The 21,638-nt window shown below is 37.1% G+C and overlaps 1 protein-coding gene across 6 annotated transcripts in view; it reads left to right on the top strand.

The window, feature by feature from the left end:
* Window positions 1–21,638, top strand: part of ATRNL1 (attractin like 1) — a 520,660-nt gene that overhangs the window by 446,083 nt on the left and 52,939 nt on the right. For 5 of the 6 annotated variants that reach the window (XM_074907807.1, XM_074907805.1, XM_074907804.1 and 2 more), the window contains one exon: window positions 16,462–16,576. In XM_074907807.1, the coding sequence (XP_074763908.1) occupies window positions 16,462–16,576 (115 nt within the window). Of the gene's footprint in view, window positions 1–16,461; window positions 16,577–21,638 lie in introns of those variants that run through there. The other variant, XM_074907810.1, reaches the window with a different exon arrangement.

Raw genomic sequence — 21,638 nt, forward strand, 5'->3', positions numbered from 1 at the left:
TTTGGTGTGGATTAACAGCAATGTAAGTCATAGCTGTAATTTTCAATAGTTACGGTAAGGTACTGAACAGAATAGGGAAGGATGAGAAATAGATGTGATGTCAGAACTGGAAGTGCCTCAGAGTAGCCGTAATCCCTTCCATGTGATTGAGTGGCACCCTTGATCTGCTTCTGTGTGGTAAAAATGAATAATGCCTACTGACACACATCAGTAAGTTATCTGCTTGTAAGGATAGAGAAGATGGTTTCCTGTTGTGCTAGAAATTGCTGCTAAGTATGGACAATAACTTAGTGTCTGTCTCTTTGTCATGGCTGTGAGCAGCCCATGGGAAAAGAACTAGAGGCTGTGCATCAAGTCTTTGTGAGCATATGTGGTCTGTAACAGCATACTGGGAGTGGGAGATATGTATACTACCTTAAGTATATAATACCATGCATGCTATAATAAAAAAAAAAGATATCCTCATTGCATTGGCATGTTCAAAGGAGCATGCTCCCCAGGAGGTGGTGAGACAAGATTTATTAGGGGCGTTGGTTCACCTGCTTGAAGCTGTTCAGAAACAACTGTGGTCATTACAGCATGTAAAAGTGCTACAGTATATAATTAGGCAGACACCAACTTTGAAAACAATATTAAAGAAAAATAACTGATAAACTTACTGATTAAAAACTCTAAAATATGAAAGAACTTTCTAGTGGGTAACCATTAGTGTTCTGGAAGACCAAGATCTTTGCAAATGCTGAGAATAATGTACCTTTCTTTTTGGGGAAACAAAATCGTTTTTATCTAAGAAAGTAATGTTATTTTTAAAGACTGTCTCTCTATTACTTTCATCATAGTAATGTATGATCTTCATTATCCTCACTTCTTATAGCCATGGAATACACAACTCTTAGTATTGCTAAAGCACCAGACACTTCACGGGAGCCAACAGACTTCATGGGAGCAATGACGCTTTCTCATAATAGCAATGATTCAATTAGAGAGAATCCAGTGATCCCCAATCTAGATTGAGTCACTTGTCTTTTTCCAATTACTTTCTGTATACCGAGAGAAGTCAAATATTTACAGCAGGGCATAGTGGTAGCATGAGGCCCTTACTAGCCTTTGCTAGCTCACAATAAATGACTGAACCCTGTTACTGAAGAAGGGTTTGTTTACAGATGGTTAATTAGGGACTTAACTGAATCTTTTAGAAGGACAGATGCAAATTGATTAACATCTATATTATCTACATGAGCAACCATTAATAAGAAGCTCTTACAAGAAAAAATAAAGTGATATATCCAATTAACATCTTCAGCTTGCTCAGCAGTTCACTGAAAATTAGGAAACTCTAATGACCAAAACCAGGCAAACTGGAGGAAAATTACAACTATACTAAGAGGCTTTTAATGTGGACATGAAAAATTGTTTTAAATATATAAAGAAAATGTAAAAATAAAACTCAATAATACAAAGATCAAATGGATGAAATGTTAATCTCCCCAATTAAGTTTGTCATTATGTATGTGTTCAGATGCTTGCTATAACTGAAGGTTACACAAAGATAAATTTTTCTTACATGAAGAAAAATATTCATCTGTTTTAAGTTGTATTACTTATGGTAAATTCATAGAAGTTTGAATAAGGACAAAACCAATTGGAATGTGAAGGGCAAAGACTGCTTGAGCAAAGAGTGTTAGCTGATAAACAGACCAAAAAAGATAGTGTTTGGAATTGCAAATTTCAACACTAGGTGATTCTGCAAAAACAAGGACTTTACAACAGTCAGAACTGGAAGTCATCCAGAAATGTCACAGCAGAAGAATCAGGAACAAGGAAAGTGGACAGAGTAGAAACCATTCTGGCAATTTATGATCAAAGAGAACTGAAAGGCATCTATGAAATTCTTCAATATATTGATGGCTCTAGAACCTCTTAGTGCAACTCATTTCAGTAGGCATTTGTGGAGTTATGAGAAACAGCTCGCTCTGAGACTGAGGAGGTTTTCAAGAGGATTTCTCTTTCAAGGTCTTTGACATAGTTTTTATTATGCTTGAATTTTTGCTTCAACATAACATTCCAGAGATTTCTGATAGTACAATTAGAAAGAATGACATGTACTTGTTTATGCAGTCTATCTGCATGTATGTATAAATGCTATGCATACTTTACTTTTTTACATTATGTGTCCTCTCTCCATACAGTAAGAAAAAGCTAAGAAAAATTAAACAAACAAGCAAAAACCCTTGGAAAATTGAAGTAGCTACACATAAAGGGGAATGGGTTTGACCTGCTATAGGCAGATTCTGAAGGTTGCCCTAAGTCAGTGTAGCTGTAAATGGCAACTTACTCTATCTGGGAAGGAGATTTGTTGCTAGCTGTTGTAATTCCTTGAGGACCCCTACCCAGAGGGCCTGGCATGCTTTGGCCATGTTAGGCCCAGCTATCTATAACTTCTCCTCCATGAAGTAAGCGTGACCTACTTCACAGACATACAAAATCTGTTAAGATGTTCTGAATATTGTGCGTAGGTAACTGCCATTTAAAAGACAGCTTGTACGTTCTCTGAACCCTTAACCTTGCTGTAACTACAGCATTTTACTACAGCACTTTCCTCTCTGGATGCTGGTCCATCAGGACATGTGCCATGCCTTAATTGCATGCTTTGTATTCAGTCCCACACAATCATTTCTAAATTGTAACTCTGTCTTCATAAAACATGCCTGCTTTGTCTGCAATCTCTTGCTTTGTCTGTGACCTGTTTCCAGAATATCCGTCCACACATTCTCACACTTAAAATGTTTTATGGATTTTTTTTTTTTATTTTATTTTATTATCATCTTCAGCATACTGTTGCAGACAGCACAAATCACCACAACAAAAACTTTTTAACTGGCTCCTTAGTTGTGCTCTTTCGCTTAATGCTTTTCTCACTATGGCAGTATTGTACATTAAAATGGATACCAGGGGCACATGTAGTTCCATGTTTCTGTATATTCTTATGGAAATCTAATTGTGCTCTGATTGTTTCGCTGCATTTTAAAACAGATTTGTTCTATGATAATGAAAGGCAGGAATCCTCAAAGTTACCTGAGTAAAAAAAAAAAAAAAAGTTTTAAAGTAAATTGTAAGCCTTGGATAGAACTGGTATTGGGAAAAAATGTTAATTGTCCCAAATCTCAAAGATAGCTGAGAAGTTTCTGAAAGACATGGGCAAAATTGTCCTATTTGAACAGAAGCATAGTTTAGAAAGTTAAAGGAGATTATGAGCACATGACAATAAATTGAGAATGAAAACAGCTTTGCAATTTTAATTACAATAATCAGAAGTTGCTACCATACCTGTCTTGAACATCCCTATATTTTGAAATACTAGTTGCATTTTATCCTTTCTAAGGGTTTCTCTGTGAAAGGAGACAAGAAGGCCTCAGAGAAGGAATATTACCAATACCCACATGATGCATTCTTTCTGTAGTAGAATTCCTTCTGATTTCCTTTCATAGCCTTAAGTACAGTTTTCCTTTCCACAGGTTATAATAACAAGCCAGATTTCACCTGCCTAACTTCAAATAGAAGTTTGCCCCATTATCTGTCTATGGGTAGTTTAGCTGTAGCAAGAGAGAGAGGTGGTTAAAATACCAGGCACAGGTTGGTCTAACAGGACCTTACCTGCCCCTTCCCACTCTGGCACGGGCTGTGGTGTTTTTGAAGTTACCTGGCAGTGATGGCTGTGACCTGCCTCATCCCTGAGGGTGCGCTCAGGATCAGGGACCCTGCCCTGCTGGAGTCCCACTGACTTCACTGGAATCAGGATTCAGATTTTTACCCTTCTTCTATTAGTATGTTTAACAAATAAAGCAGCAAGTCTGAAACTTCTGGTTAGGATATGACAGGCCATTGAAAGATGCTTTCTGAGTGACGCATGGGCTTCACAAACCCTACTAAGACTGAAGAATAGTTTAATTGCTAAAGAGGCTGGGGCTGGCATTTAGTAACCATTGCTGGTTTTGTGCTGCTGATCTAACCACAGGAAGGAGCAGTGGGTTCCTGTTTTTCACTGTTGCTGAACAGGGAAACACTGATTTGAGTGGCTGCCCACAGGAGGGGGGAAATGAAACAGACGGGAGTTTAGTGCTGAATGAGTACAGTGTGTGTCATTTTATGGATGGCTGGTATTGTGATACGCTGTCTTTTAAGACCTATAGAAATCCTGTCTTGAGGTTACTATTGCAAGCAAATAACCAGAAAGAAAATATGTGCGGTTGATAACTTACGGTGGGATGCAGCGTAATGCAGAGTGCTGTAGTTACAGCACAGGCTAATAAAGAAGTGTTTGTTTGGAATATTTTACAAAGCTTGGTTTCTATAGTAACAATCATCATGAATACTTTCAGCTTCAGAAATAACATCTGCTTGATGACTGATCTCAAATCTCAATCCTTGTTTAAGTAAATAAGATACTTCTCCTTCTGCTTATTGTATTAGTCAGTGGCATTTGATACAGGGAATTTACTTCCATGGAAAGAGCAGCCTAAGACTGAGAAAGGTGTTGGGAAGGGGTGGGAAAAAGCAAGAGGAATCAGAATGCAATGGTGAAAAGCAAGATTTGCCTCATTAGCCTTGTAGACACTGCTAAAATAAATTTTAGTTTACGTATAGTATAAAAGTAAATATGTTACACCATTCTGTTTTACAGGACAAATATTGCTCTGTTCTACTCTTGGCAGTGGGTTAAACTCTATGTATAAAATTAGGGGAAGAGAAATCATTTGGTTAGATATGAAAAATATATGAGATGGCATACAAAGCTTCATGGAATGCAAGGATTTGAAGCAAACTCCAGTGAAAAGTTCACAAATGTGTGAATTTTCAAGGAAACTCTTAAAAAAAAAGATGGTCAATCTGCTGTGAAAATGGTATGTCTTTTGAAGAAAAGATGTTTCAAGCGTCATCACTGCTGCTAAATTTTACAATGTAAAATTTAAAGTGAGAACATTTCCTGAAGCAAAATAACAAGTTTTCCTGTACTTTCGTGCAATAAGGATGGGCACTATAGAATCCAATGTGAATAATGTTTTTTGGTGATGGTGACTGTGTACCATCTTACTGAAGAAAATAAAAATATGAAATATAAATATAAAATAATTAGAAGTTGCTGCTGTGCCCCTGGAACACACATGGAACAGAAGGGTAAGCTGAGCTAGACTATGTTTCCATGTTACTCATTTTCAGTTAGCAGTGCTCAAGGGGCTAAATAGGCTTGGAATGTGATAGCTTCTAAAAAAAAAAAAAGGCACTTTCCATGAAAGTGGGATTCAGCAAGTCCAAGTTCAGCAAATATTTTATACAGTAGATCTTTACTGGTTTAGTAAAAATGATGCAGATTTTGTAATATTTTAAAGGAGCAGACTTTTTCCTATTTTATTAAAAACCCCCTGTTTCTTAAAAAAAACCAACCTCCGTCAGTTATGTTAAGCTAACGTGAATTACAGTATCATCTAGGTTGGAAAAGACCTTGAAGATCATCCAGTCCAACCATTAACCTAACATTGACAGTTCCCAACTACACCATGTCCCTCAGCACTATGTCGACCCGAGTGTTAAACCCCTCCAGGGATGGGGACTCCACCACCTTCCTTTCAGGTAGCTGTAGAGGGCGATGAGGTCTCCCCTCAGCCTCCTCTTCTCCAGACTAAACCCCCCCAGTTCCCTCAGCCGCTCCTCATAGACCTGTGCTCCAGACCCTGCCCCAGCTCCGTTGCCCTTCTCTGGACACGCTCGAGTCATTCAATGGCCTTTTTGGGGTGAGGGGCCCAAAACTGAACACAGGAATCGAGGGGCGGCCTCACCAGTGCCGAGTACAGGGGTAAGATCCCTTCCCTGTCCCTGCTGGCCACGCTATTGCTGACACAAGCCAGGATGCCATTGGCCTTCTTGGCCCCCTGGGCACACTGCTGGCTCCTGTTCAGCCGGCTGTCAATCACCCCCCAGGTCCCTCTCTGACTGGCAGCTCTCCAGCCACTCCTCCCCAAGCCTGTAGCGCTGCTGGGGGTTGTTGTGGCCCAAGGGCAGCCCCCGGCATTTGCCCTTATTGAAACTCCTCCAGTTGGGCTCAGCCCATGGCTCCAGCCTGTCCAGGTCTCTCTGCAGAGCCTCCCTACCCTCGAGCACATCAACACTCCCACCCAACTTGGTTGGGCAGCCAGTTTCTCCAGCAGAATGCTGTGGGAAATGGTGTCAAAGGCCTTACTAAAGTCAAGGTGGACAACATGAGTAATATGCATAAATAATTTCATTCATGCATGTAATCCTGTTTGCTTTAATGCAACAGTTTCTCCAAGCAGTAATTCTTATGTGTCTAATTATTTGTCAGATCCTGTAAGTTTCATTTCTTGTTCATTTTCAGTAAAGTTCTTAATATGTTTGTGATCGCTGTAAGTACTAACAATCTTGATGGGGAACATCTTAAAAAGAAACATTAAGCGATAATACTTGAGTTTGAGTCTATCTGCAGGATTTTTCAAGGACACTGTTAAATTAATAATATAGTGCTAGGTTTGCAGTTGGTATAAATCAGCATAGTTCTGCTGTTATTCCAGTGTTGTGCTGAGTTAAGCAGGTGAAGTTTATCTCGTAGATGTTTGAGATTTGAATTAGTTCATAAGATTTAAATGAAAAAACTTCGCTCAATTATACTTTCAAAATGGTGAATGGGCCAGAGCAGGTGATGGAGGTCCTTAAGAGAGGAAAGAGAGAGATGCATCTTGCAACACCTTTAAAAAGGTCTGGTTTGTGCTTTCAGAAATCTGCTAGCCTGCCCTCTCCCTTTCCACCTAGTTGGCAGCAGCTACTGCCAAAACTGCTAGTCGGTTTAACACATGCTGCTGCTGCTATATAATACAGCAAAACTAATTTCCCTTTTGCTACCATCACATACCTTTTCCTTAAGATAGGCGTCTTTTATGGTTCTTTCTTCCTGCTGCTGGAGCAGCTATGATCTGATCCATACTATCCACACACACTCACTAGGGCAAAAACTTGTGTAGATTTACAAATCTTAAATAGTGGAATAATTTGTTTCAAAATGTTTTTGGCTATGGTGTACACATTTTACAGCTGTCCTTGGACCATGGCAAAGACAATCAAAATAAAATCTATGTCATGCTTTCAGAAGTTCGGTTTGTGTCTTCCCTACAGTCTTCAGTAGACTGTGATATGTGTAAGTTATCATGATGGAAAGTAATTTGTTATTCTGGTGCCATGAGCATTTTTTCCTGCATTAAGAATATTGCCAAGTTTGCACTTTAATCCCTTCTGCTGACAGCTAGTTTTCACAACGTGTCTTGATTTAGTTCTCTTTTTTTATTATTACAATTCTAGGTATAAATGTTTTAATTTATCATTCACTAAGCATCCCACATGTGGCCAGGAGGTTACAAAAGAACTTTAAAAGACATTGTTGAAAAAAAGTTCACTAAAAGAGTATTTTGGATGACGTATGGTGTACTGTATTTTCTTCCTAGTTTTGCAAGAAATGCAAAATACAGCATAATAACTCCAGGACTCTTGCTTTTCCTAACCCTCAAGTCTGGCACAGATCTCCTAATTAATAATCATCAAACTTTATCTTTAATGACTCTAGGATGCTGCACATCTATAAGAGTGAGATCTCTGTGCTCACAAAAGGCACCTGCTAATCAGAACTTCTGACCACTGTCCAAGAATTTCTGTCGCAATGACAGATTGAAATTTTATGATTCACCCCAAGCAAAGGACATCCCAAATTTATCTACATTATGGACATTTCAGAAATCTGTAGCTGATTCAGTTTGCTTGTTCCCAATGAAAGCAACCTGTACTGTGCCTTAGCTCAGCATTCCCCTGCCTGCCACCATGGCCACCCTTGTTAGCCTGCAAGTTAGGCAGAATTTGAACTGCACCTAGTGGCTCTGGAGGGACCGTGTCCTCTTCTGCCAGGCAAACTGGGGTAAAGTTAACCCACTGATATATGGGAGTGATGTTCTGGTCTTAAGTGATCAGCCCAAGTTCAAACAGTGATGGACTGTCACTAATTTCTCACCAGTGAAAAGTGAGTTTTCACAGACAAGCCTTTAAGGTTAAATTGTGAAGGAATAACAGAATTCTCCACTTCTTGTCTCTATAATCCTGGGAAATCCAACAGATATAGCCATCTGGGAAACACACTCTTGAATCACTTCACTGTACAACACCCCTTTGACTTACAGAATTTGAAATGGCAGTAGGAAGAATTTACAGGAAAGTATCTGGGGATATGAGATGCTTGGAATATGCCACAGACACAGGGTCTCAGGTGCTTTTCCCAACAGGATTTAGCTAGCTGCTGCCAAGATAAATTTCTTTTCACAAACTGGATGCAGGCATTGCCAGCCTTTAGTCAGACTCATACAGCTTAATAGGGGAAGGTTCCAGAGGCTCTTGGGGATACCTCTGGCAGTAATCCAGTACTACTACTACACATACCATCCGTTGTAAATTACGTTCAATATTTTCCAGATTAACCTGAAATTACTCTTATTAGTGGTCAAGATGTAACAGTAAAGTAAAAACAAGTTTATTTAACGGTATGAAGAGATAGGAAACTGCATACATGGACACACACAGGAAAAGAAATGCAATGTGCCTTGCAGCTACCTGATGTTTTGATTTGTCTTCAATGTCTTGTGTTCTGTTCAGCCACAAGAAGACTGCAGTATGGTTCACACTAGTGTCACAGAAAAAACAACCTCTAGTCAGTATGATGAGAGCTAAATAGAAACCTGACTAGGAGGTCTTTTTGGAAACCCCACTGAAAATAAATTCTGCAGGTGTTTCTCATAGTTTTGTCTTAATAAATCAGTTTTAGTCAATTCATAACTCTCTTGCTAATGAAATGCTATATGAAATAATATTACATTTTGAAAAAAAGTCTCTTACCAGATTAACTGAAAGTAACTTTGTTGCAAATAAATATAGTTCTTATAATAAAAATATGGCTCTTCTCAGCATAAACCCTTCCAGATTAATACATAAATTTAGCATCAGTACACAGCCTTTGATAACTAACCACCACCACCTACTCAGAAATGACTGCAAAAAAGAATTCAGGCTATCACTGCATATTGATATAGTTGAGAGAGAGAGAGGTAAGACAATAAATTGAAGGATAACAATGTGGTTTGCTCACTGGGGCCATAATCACAGCTTGCTAATCATAATGTGTTCCTTTTATTGTTAATTCCCACTGTTTTTCTTATGAAAAATAATGTACCAATATATTCTAAGATTTGTATTGATATTTTGAAACAAGGAAATTAACGGATATTTATATTCTGAAAAAAAAAGAGACAAAATTACTCTGGAAAGATAATTCACAATTTAAAAAATATGTAATAAGAAATGTTAGTATAATTTTGGTCAGGTTGCATTTTATTATCAGTAAGCTTGTTGATCTCAGCTCCATTAGACATTACAGAAGTTTTCAGGAAAAACTGGTTAATTCTGAAGGTTGAGTAGAGTTGGTAGAGTCCTCCCAGTAAATCAGCACTGGCTGGATGACTCAGTCACCAGAAGAAGGGTAGTTACCTCAAGTTTCATTCAGTATAGGTGGAAGAATTGTAAGATACTCCAAACTGTTCTCCAGCTTTTACTGGCGTAGGTAACGTAGTCATGAACCTCACATGGGTTGGTGGGACCTCGTTACCCAAAATTAGAAATCACTGAGAAATCCTCAGGCAAAAGAAGGTGCAATGTAGAAGCCTGAAGCACTGAGGACACTCAGGCTCTGGGCCATTCTTGTAGATTTAGATGTAAAGCTTTCCACTCACTAATTACAAAAGAGGAACTTTACAAGATGGATTAAATGAAAATCTTTAGTGGATGTTTATAATTTCAGTAAAACCCTAGGGGCATATAAAGAACTGGTGTTTCCTATGCCAGCCACAAAACAATGTTCAGAACTCCAGCCTTGCTTATTTATTCTGTGGAGGTATTTCCTAAAGTATATTTTTCCTGGCACGCAAATGATGTTTGATGATAGCGTTTTATTTTTTTTTTCCCGTTGCACTGTCATTAAGGCTCATTACTTATTGAATAAATCTGTGGAGAAAGTTGTCAAAATTTTTGGGTGTCTGGGAAGCTCATACTCAAAAGTATTAACATTAATGAGTGTTAGTTAATATGCACCCAATATTTAGAATAGCAATGCAGTATAGCACTGACAGTCCAAGAAAACAGCCATTCTAATTGCAGTCTTTGTTTCTGTGTGAGACATTGTCTTGTTTCAGGACTCTGCAAGAAGTGCCAGGTTCTCCTTAGGGCAGCAGTTGGTGCTGGGAAAGCACTGGGCTTCTGCTAGGAGGAGCACACAGCGTTGCTTTGTTTTTCTGACATTACCGTTGGTTTTGATTCTTTTGGCAAATGACCCTGGAAAAAATCAGATGGGGTTAGGATGGAGGTTGGCTACAGGTGAGAGTCACCCATCTCCTTCTCTTGGCCCGGTAGCCGTGCTAGGGACACTGAAGTTTCTCCAGCAAAATGGCCAAAGAAGCTCCCACCAAGTGACATCAATGGAATTTTGTGAATTTGAGAGGATACATTTTCTTTTCCTCCTTTGGACTGCTGAAAAGTCTGCTTTTACTGCACTAAAAATGGTCGGAGCTGTCACATTTTACTCTGCATCTTTAATTATAGGTCAGAGTATTTCACCTTAAACAAGCATTTAGTAAAAGCAGAATAGGAAAACCAGGATTAATCCTCTTTCCACAAAGAACAGAGCTACCTCTTTTTTCAAATGTGTTTTAAAAGAAAGTGGCCACAACTGTATTGTAAAAATTTAGTTGGGTAAGCATGTTCTGAAAACAGCTACCTAGATCCAGGGCAGCTGCAGGAATGCCAGTGAATCCTGAGTGGGTGCAAGAGAGACCAGGATGTACGTGAGCAGGTAGAGGAGAGCAGCTATTGGGAAATTTTTAATATTGAAACGAAGATTAACAGGGTTTTGAGTTTTTGAGTTTGCATGTACATGTCTATATGTGACCAAAATACAATTTAGGTACTCAACTGCTTTTCTGAATCTGAGACTTGCTTATCAGAAATAAATCAAGAAACTCAGAAATAACCAAAGAATTCAGGAGAAGAACCTGAAGCTGAGAAAAAATGAAGATGTGGATACTTGTAATATAACAGTCTAAATTTTACATTTCCTCCTTTTCTACATTCCTTACCACTTCAGAGGACACAGTCTTGTTTTCTTCCTTTCCCTTTCTCTTCCTCTTTTTTTTTTTTTTTCTTTTTCTTTTTTCCCCTCTGAAGTCTTGCATGTTGAACTCCAGAAAAGTGGCTATTTACATTCTGAGTCTGGTACTAATCCTGCCACAACAAGTTTGATTGTTTATTGGCCAAGCCATCAAGCTTAGTTTATGTAGAATCCATGAGATTAATTCTGTTTTAATAATATGATTAAAAACTAAGTTTAAATTGGCATCATTTATTACTAAAACAAAAAGCATAAGACAAGCTGGCTTTTTTAAGAAGAAGAGATGAAGTTTTATTTATAATGAATTCTCAGAAGTAGTACAAAGAGCATTTTAGTTAGGAAACATTACAGTGATTAATGCATAGTTGTTTGCATTTTAATACTTGATTTATATATCAGATCTGTATTTGTGCACACTGTCAAACTTTATTCTGTTCTTGTCAAAATACTTATTACTGCTGACAGGTGTAACACGCTCACATTAATCCTTAATTCCTTGATTCAATTTTCTAATTGCTTTTTTGGCATGAGTTTAGAGTCATTTAGTCTTACGTGATCTATTTGTCTTATGGTATAATAATGCACTTTTAAAAATTGGATTCACCTACCTTAGAATACTGAACAGAAAATATATATAGAAATTACTTGGTACTGAAAATCCAAAGTTTTATAGCACTTCTGTGAGACACCACTTCTTGGAATGCAGATAGAGCCAAAACACTCTACACTTTTCTTCTTCCCGTATTCACACTATTAAATATTTTCACTGGTAGATACGAATTGATGCAAAAGTTTCAGTGTGTTTCCTCCAAAGAGATTCTGAACTCTTACAGCAGATCCATGAACAGCCCCTTAGTCATCATGTTCTCCTCCTCACCTCTTCATGCCGCTGCCTTCTGTTGCCCATCCTGCTCACCAAGTGACAGAATACCCTTCCCAGCTGCTTCTTGGTCTGGGTTCTTAAAGCTGCTCATTTATGTTATTCCTAAACAGCCAAATAACACAGTGCAAGATTTGCTGAGTTTTTCAATAATTAAATACAAAAATAAACCGTTTTTGTTACCTTCTTATCATCATAAAGCAGATGTTCTAACTTAGAAAGAAATATTTTTAATGCAGTTATGAATATGACATACACTGACATATATTTTTATGCTACTAATGGTGATGTTATCATTTGTCCTTTGTATAGGAAAAAAAAAAATCCAACTAAAATTTATTTCTTGTAGTAACAGATCAAGGATGAGCAAAGAATCCTCCCAAAGCTCACTAATTCCTCACAAACTCACCCAGGCAGCTGGACTTTGGCTGAATCTTTGTAGGATTTTCAGAAAAAATTCTGGAGAATTGAGAACTTTTTCTCTGATAAAAATCTAAGACTCCAGGAAGATGACTTCTGATACTTCTTTTCTGTGAATAAATGTATGACTACACATTTAAATTGTGGATAAAACCTTCTGGGTTTTTGTTTTTTTTTTTTTTAATTCTCTGTTTTATTACCTACACTGTCCACTTATTTCTTCTTTCTACATCCACTGACTTACTCTTCTCACTGGCAATAATAAATGGTCTTTCACCCTTTTATTCCTTTATGGTTTTCTTCCCCCTCCTTTTTCACCTTCCCAGCTGACATACCTCTTTCTGTCATGGTGTGTATAAGAAAGGAAATATAAAATGTTGTTAAATAAAGAAGTATTTGTTTATTTTGTCTTCCACTGATAAAGTTTTATTAACTCCGTGATTGTCATTGTGCTTTTTGCTAAAAATGTAAGTCACTTTCTGTACAGGGGGAAAAAAAAAAATTCTACCAAGTAAATCATGGTATCTAAGTGCTTTGGGCAAACAAACATGTGCCTTATCTCTCCCAAAAAACCCGTTGAAAATACATGATAAATGGCACATTTCAGAGACCATGTTATGTCACTGTGAAATAACTTTGATTCATGGTTTTGTATTTATCTTTAAACAACTGACAAACCTTAGGGTATCAAAATTATTATCATTTGCTCTATGCTTCCATGGTTTGTTGCTAGTGAATCTGAATGATGTGAGGCAAGATAAGACATCTGCTCCTTCAGTCATAATGTTCTATAAAGAACAAATAAGCACAAATATAAAATTCTTACTGTGTTTGATTTTTGGATTAAGTCCTCTGAAAAATATTTATGAGAAATAATTTCCTCCAATTGTGTTTTGAAAGGCATTAGTATAAACTTCGAACAGAAAAGGATGGGACCTGTTAAGGAAAGGTTTGTATGTTACAGAACAATAGAAAATATAATCAGTTTGATTTATAATGAAGTAATTATTCAGCAATTTAAAATAAATAGTGATAAATTTGTTCCTTTCAGTTTTGTGTCAGAATAAACATTTTAAAATTAAGGTTTCGTTTTATCTGCCTTTTCAAGTAGAAAGGAATCATGCTATTTGTTTTGCCATTGTGACAGATCAGGGAAGATGACTTAAATACTCCATTGCTCTCATTAGTAATACCAACTATTTTAACCATAAGTGCTGTATGAAGGTTCAGGTGCTGCTGTTGTAATGCATAGTGGAAGGCAGTCCATGACACACCATGCAAAGGTATTTATTTGTAAAATCTGTTTACCACATTAGTGAATGCATGGGGGTCACTGACTAAGCACCTCCCCAGTCTGTGGCACTCTGCTCATTGGACATGAAGAGCACAAGATCTGTTCCATTCACAGCTTCTGCTGCAGGAAATTGCCTAGAGCTGGAAAGTCTGTTTTGCTCAGGAGGTGCAGGAGCAGGGCCAATGCAGGGTGGAGCAGGAATCACACAATCAATGTGAGATGAACTTAATCGGCATGGAGCTGCCTCCCTGTCTGGATGGTTGGAGAAGAGAGATGTAGGTAGATGTGTTGGAATGAAGAGGCACATATTTAGGTCCCAGGGGAGGAGTGATATGAGTATGTGACAGTTGGGAAGTCTTATGACAACTGAAAGTGCAACAGGTGGAGTGCAACAGGTAGGAGTGAATGAAAGCATGTAATAGTGGGAGAAGTAAGCAGAGAGGTCTATACCAGGCTGCTGTCAGTGTTATGTTATATTATATTATTCTATTATTCTATGCCTACACTTGTCTGATTAAATTTATACAGCCCAGAGCACAGACTAGCTGATAATCTGAATGATCCCATGAAGACTCCTTTCTATATTAAATGTTAAGACCAGAATGATTGCCATTATTTTGGGTTTTTTTTTACATTGCCCATGAATATACGTAAATCAAGGAAACCTTGGTGTGGTGAAGTTTTCTTACTATTTCGTTTCCAATCCACTTGTACTACTTCTGTGCATGTGCAATCAATGTTGCTAATATTAGCAAAGTTCTTATTCTGTTTTCCCCCTTTTCTGCATTGCTTTTAGTATAAAATCATATAATCCAGTGATGCCTGTATGAATGCTTTGCTGTTAATAGATCCACTGAAGTTGACAGATATACACCAGCTTACACATGTTCAGAGTCTGTTCTCTTCATCTGTTCCTTTGGCGTATATTGAGCCAATGCATTACAAGAATTTATTATTAAATGCTACAAATCCAGTACACTCAGATTAGAAAATATTTCTTATGTTGTTTTTTAAAAAGTTATTGTTTTTAGCTGAAGCTTTTGGGGTTTTACTTACTTGCTTCATCATTTGGTAAGGCTTTAGTGAATATAAATTGCCATTCATTATGTCACGTCAACTTTAAATTAGGTGACGTCCCTCAGCCAAGTTATTTCAATGCTATTCCCTCAAATGAATTTACAGAAATGCCTATCAAATATGACCATGAAGTATAAAATAAATATTTTTATTGATTGTTTGATTTATCGCTGTATTCTCTGTTTCCTTATCTTCACTGAGCAGTAATAAATGTTGGTTACTTTGAGGTAAAAAAAAAATCAAAATTGTAATTGTTTTACATGATGTAAGCATCTTTGTTTTCTTTATATCTAGTACTTTGCAGTGTATTTGACTTGGCTAAACATTCATTTTTCTTAGTACACTTGTATCAGTTGACGTTTATATATACATTGCATTTTTCATGTAAAGGGAAAGTTTTATGGCTTTGAATTTTGAATCAAAACATCAAAATCATATTTTGCCTTGGAACAGGACAGGCATTCTAAAAATTTGCAAACAAACAAACAAACAAAAAAAACCCAACCAAATGCTTATGCTGATCTTGACCTAATGTTTTTAGAAATATCTTTAGTGCTTGACTAGGTGTTCAAGCTCTCCAAAGAGAAATGCCTATCTCTTAGTGAGCACAAAACATGGAAACATGTAAATATGGAAATATTGTAAATTGTCAAATTGGAAAGTTATTATTCTATGGCTTTGTAGACTGCTTTGCTTTTTTCCAGCTCATACTGTCCTCAGTCCTGGTAACTTGAGAACAATATGGCAGCAACCATTTAGTTGAAAGCTAACTGCAAATTGAAAAGATCTGTATAGCTAATAAGAGAGATGCTTGGTAACAGCACATACCTCCTGCCAGCAAAAACACCATTATCATAGCTTTATAGAAGACAGAGTAAGATGATAATCATGTAGGCAACATTTTCAGAGAGTTTCTAAGTTTATATAAATATAAACTGCACCTATTTTCTGCACATGCAAAAAAAAAATCAGGAAGGTCCTGCCTCAAATAAATCATTTGCTTACCAGGACAGACACAGAGAAGGCACACTTACAGGTCTGGGAAACTCAAGAGGGATTGGCTATATTATATATCTGCATATAATACAGATTTGCTCTCATTTTATGGTTTTGGCTTTAGGATGGCTAGGTAATGGATGCTGTTGAAGCATAATTCTTTCATATGAGTACTCCTTGTTAGAATAGGGGAACTTCTGGTACTCTCAGAGACAAGTGTGTATCCCAAAAGGTTTTGCCATTTTCTAAGCTTTAAAAAGTTGTTATCACTAAATTTAGGAATCTATAAAATTAAGTGTATTTTTGTTCTCTTTATGATCATTTCATTTTTTCTGTTTGGTTAGGTTTGCAGTGTGGGCTGTTAAAGCCCGTTTTTAAGTCAATTAACATAGGTAGGACAATCTGTTTAAATCCAAAGAACTACCTGGGAAAAATATCTTCCTATTGTTACAGTGACCTTAAAATAAATTAAATATGTACAAGTAAAAATGTAGTGAAAATCTCAGGTGTTACATAGTTATTTCCCTTTTTCAGGGTGCTCCTAAACCGATTGCCATTGAGCCATGTTCAGGAAACAGAGCCGCAGTCCTCACAGTATTTTTGTGTCTACCCAGAGGATCATCAGGAGTCCCACCCCCTGGTCAGTCAGGTAAGGCTTGTGTTGGTGAACGTACTGTCTGTCCTTGTTCAACAGAGTCTGCTTGGACAAATGCACCCACACAGATCCCAAATAAAGGCACAGCAGATGAATACAAGGGGCTACTCAGTCAAGATGACGTTAAGTTTAGGACCGATGTTTAATGAGGAATTTTTGTTTGGGATTTGATGTGGTATTCCAAATAAAAAGGCCCAGTGATCGAGCTAGGCTGGTGTACACTGACGTGTCTCATTAGGACTTCCTGAAACAATACATGTGCATACCAATATACTTCAACATTGTCTTTCAGGGCAAAAAAATAAAATCTGTGGTTTCAGTTCAAGTTGCTAATAGATGAGGCTATATAGGGGATACCAGTGAGTATTCTCAGTTCAAGTTGATGTTTAGTGAACTAACTTCTAGTTAAGTTCCTTTGCGCCATGAATCCCAATGCTGTGCTGTCCAGGATTCAATTTAAATTTCCCAGAATGCCATTTGGCTGAAACCTGGGACTGTGAGTGAATGCTTCACTAGGAAGGTCTTCACTTTGGAAATGGTCCCAGCTCATTGAAAAGCAGCATTTGCATTATCTGGAAGCACTAGTGGCAGTCTCCCTTATCTGATCTGTGCGAGATCATTGTACATAATGATTACTATCATCCTTATAAAAAAATACTTCTTAAGTAGGAGGTACCTAAATACACATTTTTAATCCTTTAAGTAACTGTCTACATTGATATGATAGAAAATGGTCCTGACAACAAAGTTTAGAGAGTAATGTGGCACTGCACAGGTGACCATTTTGCTGTTTCAGAATTCACTGGAGCTGTTGCCAAAATGAGCACCTTTGTAATGAACAGTAAGCTGTATGGTGTGTGCCCAAAAGGCTCCTGTAAACCAGAAAATACGCTTTAAGGCTAACTTTTATCATTAAGAGCCAAAAAGATATACTTTCAACCTTCAAAAATCCATTTAAGAGATTAAAAAGTATTGAGTAATGATGATGAGGGCAAACTCAAAGTTGACTTATGTTAGAAATAAGTTCAGCAGAGTGTTCTTTTTCTTTTTTTGACCTGATGACTGTCTGTTATTTTTTGGGTTTCTTAGTTCATTTTGGTGGGGGAGAGGGCTTTGGTCCCACCCTGCACCACCACCACACACCCCCCACTTCCCTCCGCCAAGTTCAGAGATGAGGATTTAGTTCTGAAAATGATGTTTGTGGCTTGGAATATAATTTCTGGAAGTGCTATGAAAATAAAAGTGTTACTGATGCTTTGTCAAATACATTTGCTGGAAGAAGTATATAAATGTAAGTGCTCTGAAGAGAGCAATGAGGGAGGAAGGATGTTCAGCGTATTCCCTGTTCATGTTTTAAAGAAATGAAAAAGAAACGAAGGTGTTTATAGTTTTACAGCAAGGAAAAACATTATGAAAGGAAATTAAAAGTAATTGTTGAAATTGGAGCTTCAAATGGTTTTTTTCTGTTGCTTTCAAATTTACCTATGATGTGCATCTCAGCAGTAAAAATGTATTTATCTAGTTACTTCATAATCAGCTTCTATTTACTGTATACAGGTTTTTTTTAAAGTAAATGTTGTTTGTTGTGTGTATAACATCAGAAGAACAGGCTTTTTGAAAAAGCAGTTGGGTTCAACAACACAGCAGCAGACGTGTCATTTTGAATGTTTCTCAATCTTTAAAAGAATACACCTCTTTTTAACATGTGTTATGTCCTCCTGTTCTGCTCTGTCTTCTTATTACTTTGCCTTCCAACAGCTTTGCAGGCATATATTTCAAATGCTATTCTGCCATTTATTATTATGGTCTTTGTCAGCCATTTGGTATTTAAAAATATCTACAAGTTTTAGTCCCACAACTTTCAGTTTGTTCAGGGTCACAAGCAAATAGAAATACTTGAGGTGTGCATCCATGCCAATTCAACCATTAGATTATGTTAGATTATATTGCTATAATCGTTTTTTCTTGTGTGTAATGAATTTTGGTACTCATGGACTGTTTTCACTGTATGTAACCATGCATAGTCTAGGCAGAAGCTATTATGCAGGTTTCTTGGCATACCTGTAGCTCTACTAATTCACTTCATTCCTGTCCTGCAGCACTACCTGCTGCTTTCTTCCTGGGCTTCCTGGGAGCAGATGCTGTGGACTGTGCCAAGTTATTTGAAATGATGTGGAAGCTTTGTGCAGCAGACATATGTTTGCTATGCAGTTGGTTTCCATTATGACCTAAGCTAGGTTAAAACAATGATATTTAGGTGGATGGTAGTAGTGTGTTCAGTAATTATGTCTTGCCAAGTAATTTTAGAATTCTCTATTACTTGCATATAACCATTTTCAAGCTCATTGGGATCATTCTAGGATAAAACTGATAGTGTGTCAAACATTTGTTTAAATGGTAAGTCAACGATGCTGAGTCTCAGTTCACAATGAGAGACAGTGGGTTTCATTGCTCATATGCCTGTCTGAAATATGGGAAGGAAATGCCTGTACTGTTCTGCATTGCATTTTCTCCAAAATCAGGAAAGCTAATTCTTTCCACCAATAGCTAGTCCACGCTCTACTGGAGTTGTTAGAGTTGAATTCCTATGTTTTTAAGACCTGGATTTTATCAAACATGAATTTTACTTGTTTCCAAGGTTTACATCAACAAATATTTTGTCGAAAAGCGTTCCTGAATATTAAAAAACCCAAGCAAATAAATGTAAAGGTTACTCTTTCTGCAGCATATGTTCCATACTTCACCTTTATCAGCAGCTGGAAGAAAAGTTGAAACTGCAGATGGTGGGCTTTGGCCAAAGGCTATGCAAGGCAAAAACTTCACGAGGAGAGACCATATGTCCCACTGGAGATCTGAGTGCTCTCTACTTCCTGCAGAAAATTCTCAGAACTACACAGACTTCCGACAGCACTGTTTCGTTCTAAATGCTAATAGAAATAACAGCTAGGTTGACACAATTAAACTGCTTAAAATTAGTATGTGGTTCGATTGGTCATATAGACTCAGATGAAATATTGATGAAAATGAATTTGTTGCAAAAGAACACTATACAGTGTGACTTATGCTTTAAAAAGGGACTTTTCCAATGAAGGAATGATTTGCAGGATTAAACAGCCTGAAAATTGGGTAAGTCAATAAGTGCTACCATTGTAGTAGGTTAGATATAGCACAGTAAACATTACATTTTCTTTTAGGTGTAATCTTTGAAGAGAATCCTAACCGTTTGATTATACTTCTCTAGAGTAACAGCTGTTTTTAAATGAAATTTTGCTTGGATTAAGGCAGAATTTAGTACCAAAATATAAATTAGAATGATCAATGAAAAACATTAAAGAAGTTTAGCAGTGATAAAACCTAAATTTCTCAATTTTGGATTGACTGAGAGAACATGTGGTTTCCTCATTCTTCAGTTTGTCTCATTGGCTGCCTTGTACCTGATTAATCAGATCAAAATTCAAAGATTTTTAAAAAATGGCAATTCTCTGTACAATTCATGCGTGTATCAATATGCATACAGCAATGTATGTGCATATCAAAAAAATCACTTATTCAAACACTTGTGGGCAGATTATAACATACAATGCATATACATGTCTGTCAGATTTTATGACACATTGGAAGCTAGGGATCATCTGTCATTGCTGTAGTGTTTGACCCCATGTTTTAAATAGCTTAAACTCTTAATATCAAAGGAGATCTAATAATGAGAGCAGCTGCAACCAGATCTCTAGAAAGGACTAAATTATACGTCTCAAAGGGTATTGAGCAAAACAAGCTAAACCCACACACCAAAAAAGAAAAAAAAAAGAACGAACAAGAGGGTAATATATAAATTACTTAATGCAGAAAAGGTTGCCAATGAATTACCAGCAGTGGAAAGACCAAGAATAACTCCTTCAAGGTCTTCATACAGCTCTGGTGATATATTGGACAATATAGAAAGAATAGCTTGGTAGTGTGATAAATTCTGTTAAAAGAACTGTGGTCATGTCATCATTATTATTAAAGCCAACTAAAACCCACACTTTGATGTATTGAGGTTTTGTACAATAAGTTTATAAAATTCTATGTTTGTACCATTCTTGGATAAGGCCAGTAAATTCTTTAAGGCAAAGAGAAATGAAAAGATTAGAGAAAGGGATGTCATTTGTACTTTATTTACATGTTATGTTACTTTCACACAGCAAAATTTCCTTATCTACCCGTCAGGTAAAAGTGTAGGAGCACCCACTAATGGTGCTTGCCTATTAAGACAGTGAACTGAATGGTCTCTGAAGGTTTACCTGTATGACTGTCTCTCTATTAACCCATAGAGGACATCTACCACCTAGATGGCTGTGACTAGGTGAGGTGAATCTAACTTAATAGTTAAAAATAATACTTGGAAATAAAAATAATTAAATAAAATATAGTAATTAATAGAGCGACTTCAGTGGAAATAATTTTCAGCGGAAGTTGTGGCATGTACATCCTGGAAGACTGTATGTGATACTCTGTTGCTATAAATATCTATGAAGATAGCAAAATTTCATGTTTGACATGCCTCTCCAACAGTACTGTCTGAAAGTTACTCTCTGATATCCTTGAATCAAACCAGAATTTCATGTAACTCTGGCCACACTAACTGTGGCGTTCAATCCTACTTAATCAGCAAGCTACGGTAGGATCACAGAATCAATAAAATTACCATGCCATCTGCCTTCCCTGTACTCACCATCATAATGAATAACGACTCATTAAGTGTTCTACAAGACAATTAGCTCTGGATGGGGGTTTTCACTAACAAGGCTTTCTTGGTTCTTTTTCTAATTTTCTCTGATTAAAATACAAAAAAAAAAGCTAATACATATCATAAAAGGCACATTAATATAAATATGAAATAATTAATAGGTTTTGTGGAGTATTATATTTAATGATATTGCTCAATTGTTCTGACCCTTGGAATAAAAAACATAGGTTAGGGATTTCTGTATGGGGAACGGGTTCCTGTGTGTACTTATCTCAGTATGCAGTGAAATAGCAGTTGCAGACACACACCAGGGGTAAGTCCCATGAA

Source organism: Athene noctua, chromosome 5 (genome assembly GCF_965140245.1).
Source record: "Athene noctua chromosome 5, bAthNoc1.hap1.1, whole genome shotgun sequence".
Lineage (NCBI taxonomy): Eukaryota > Metazoa > Chordata > Aves > Strigiformes > Strigidae > Athene > Athene noctua.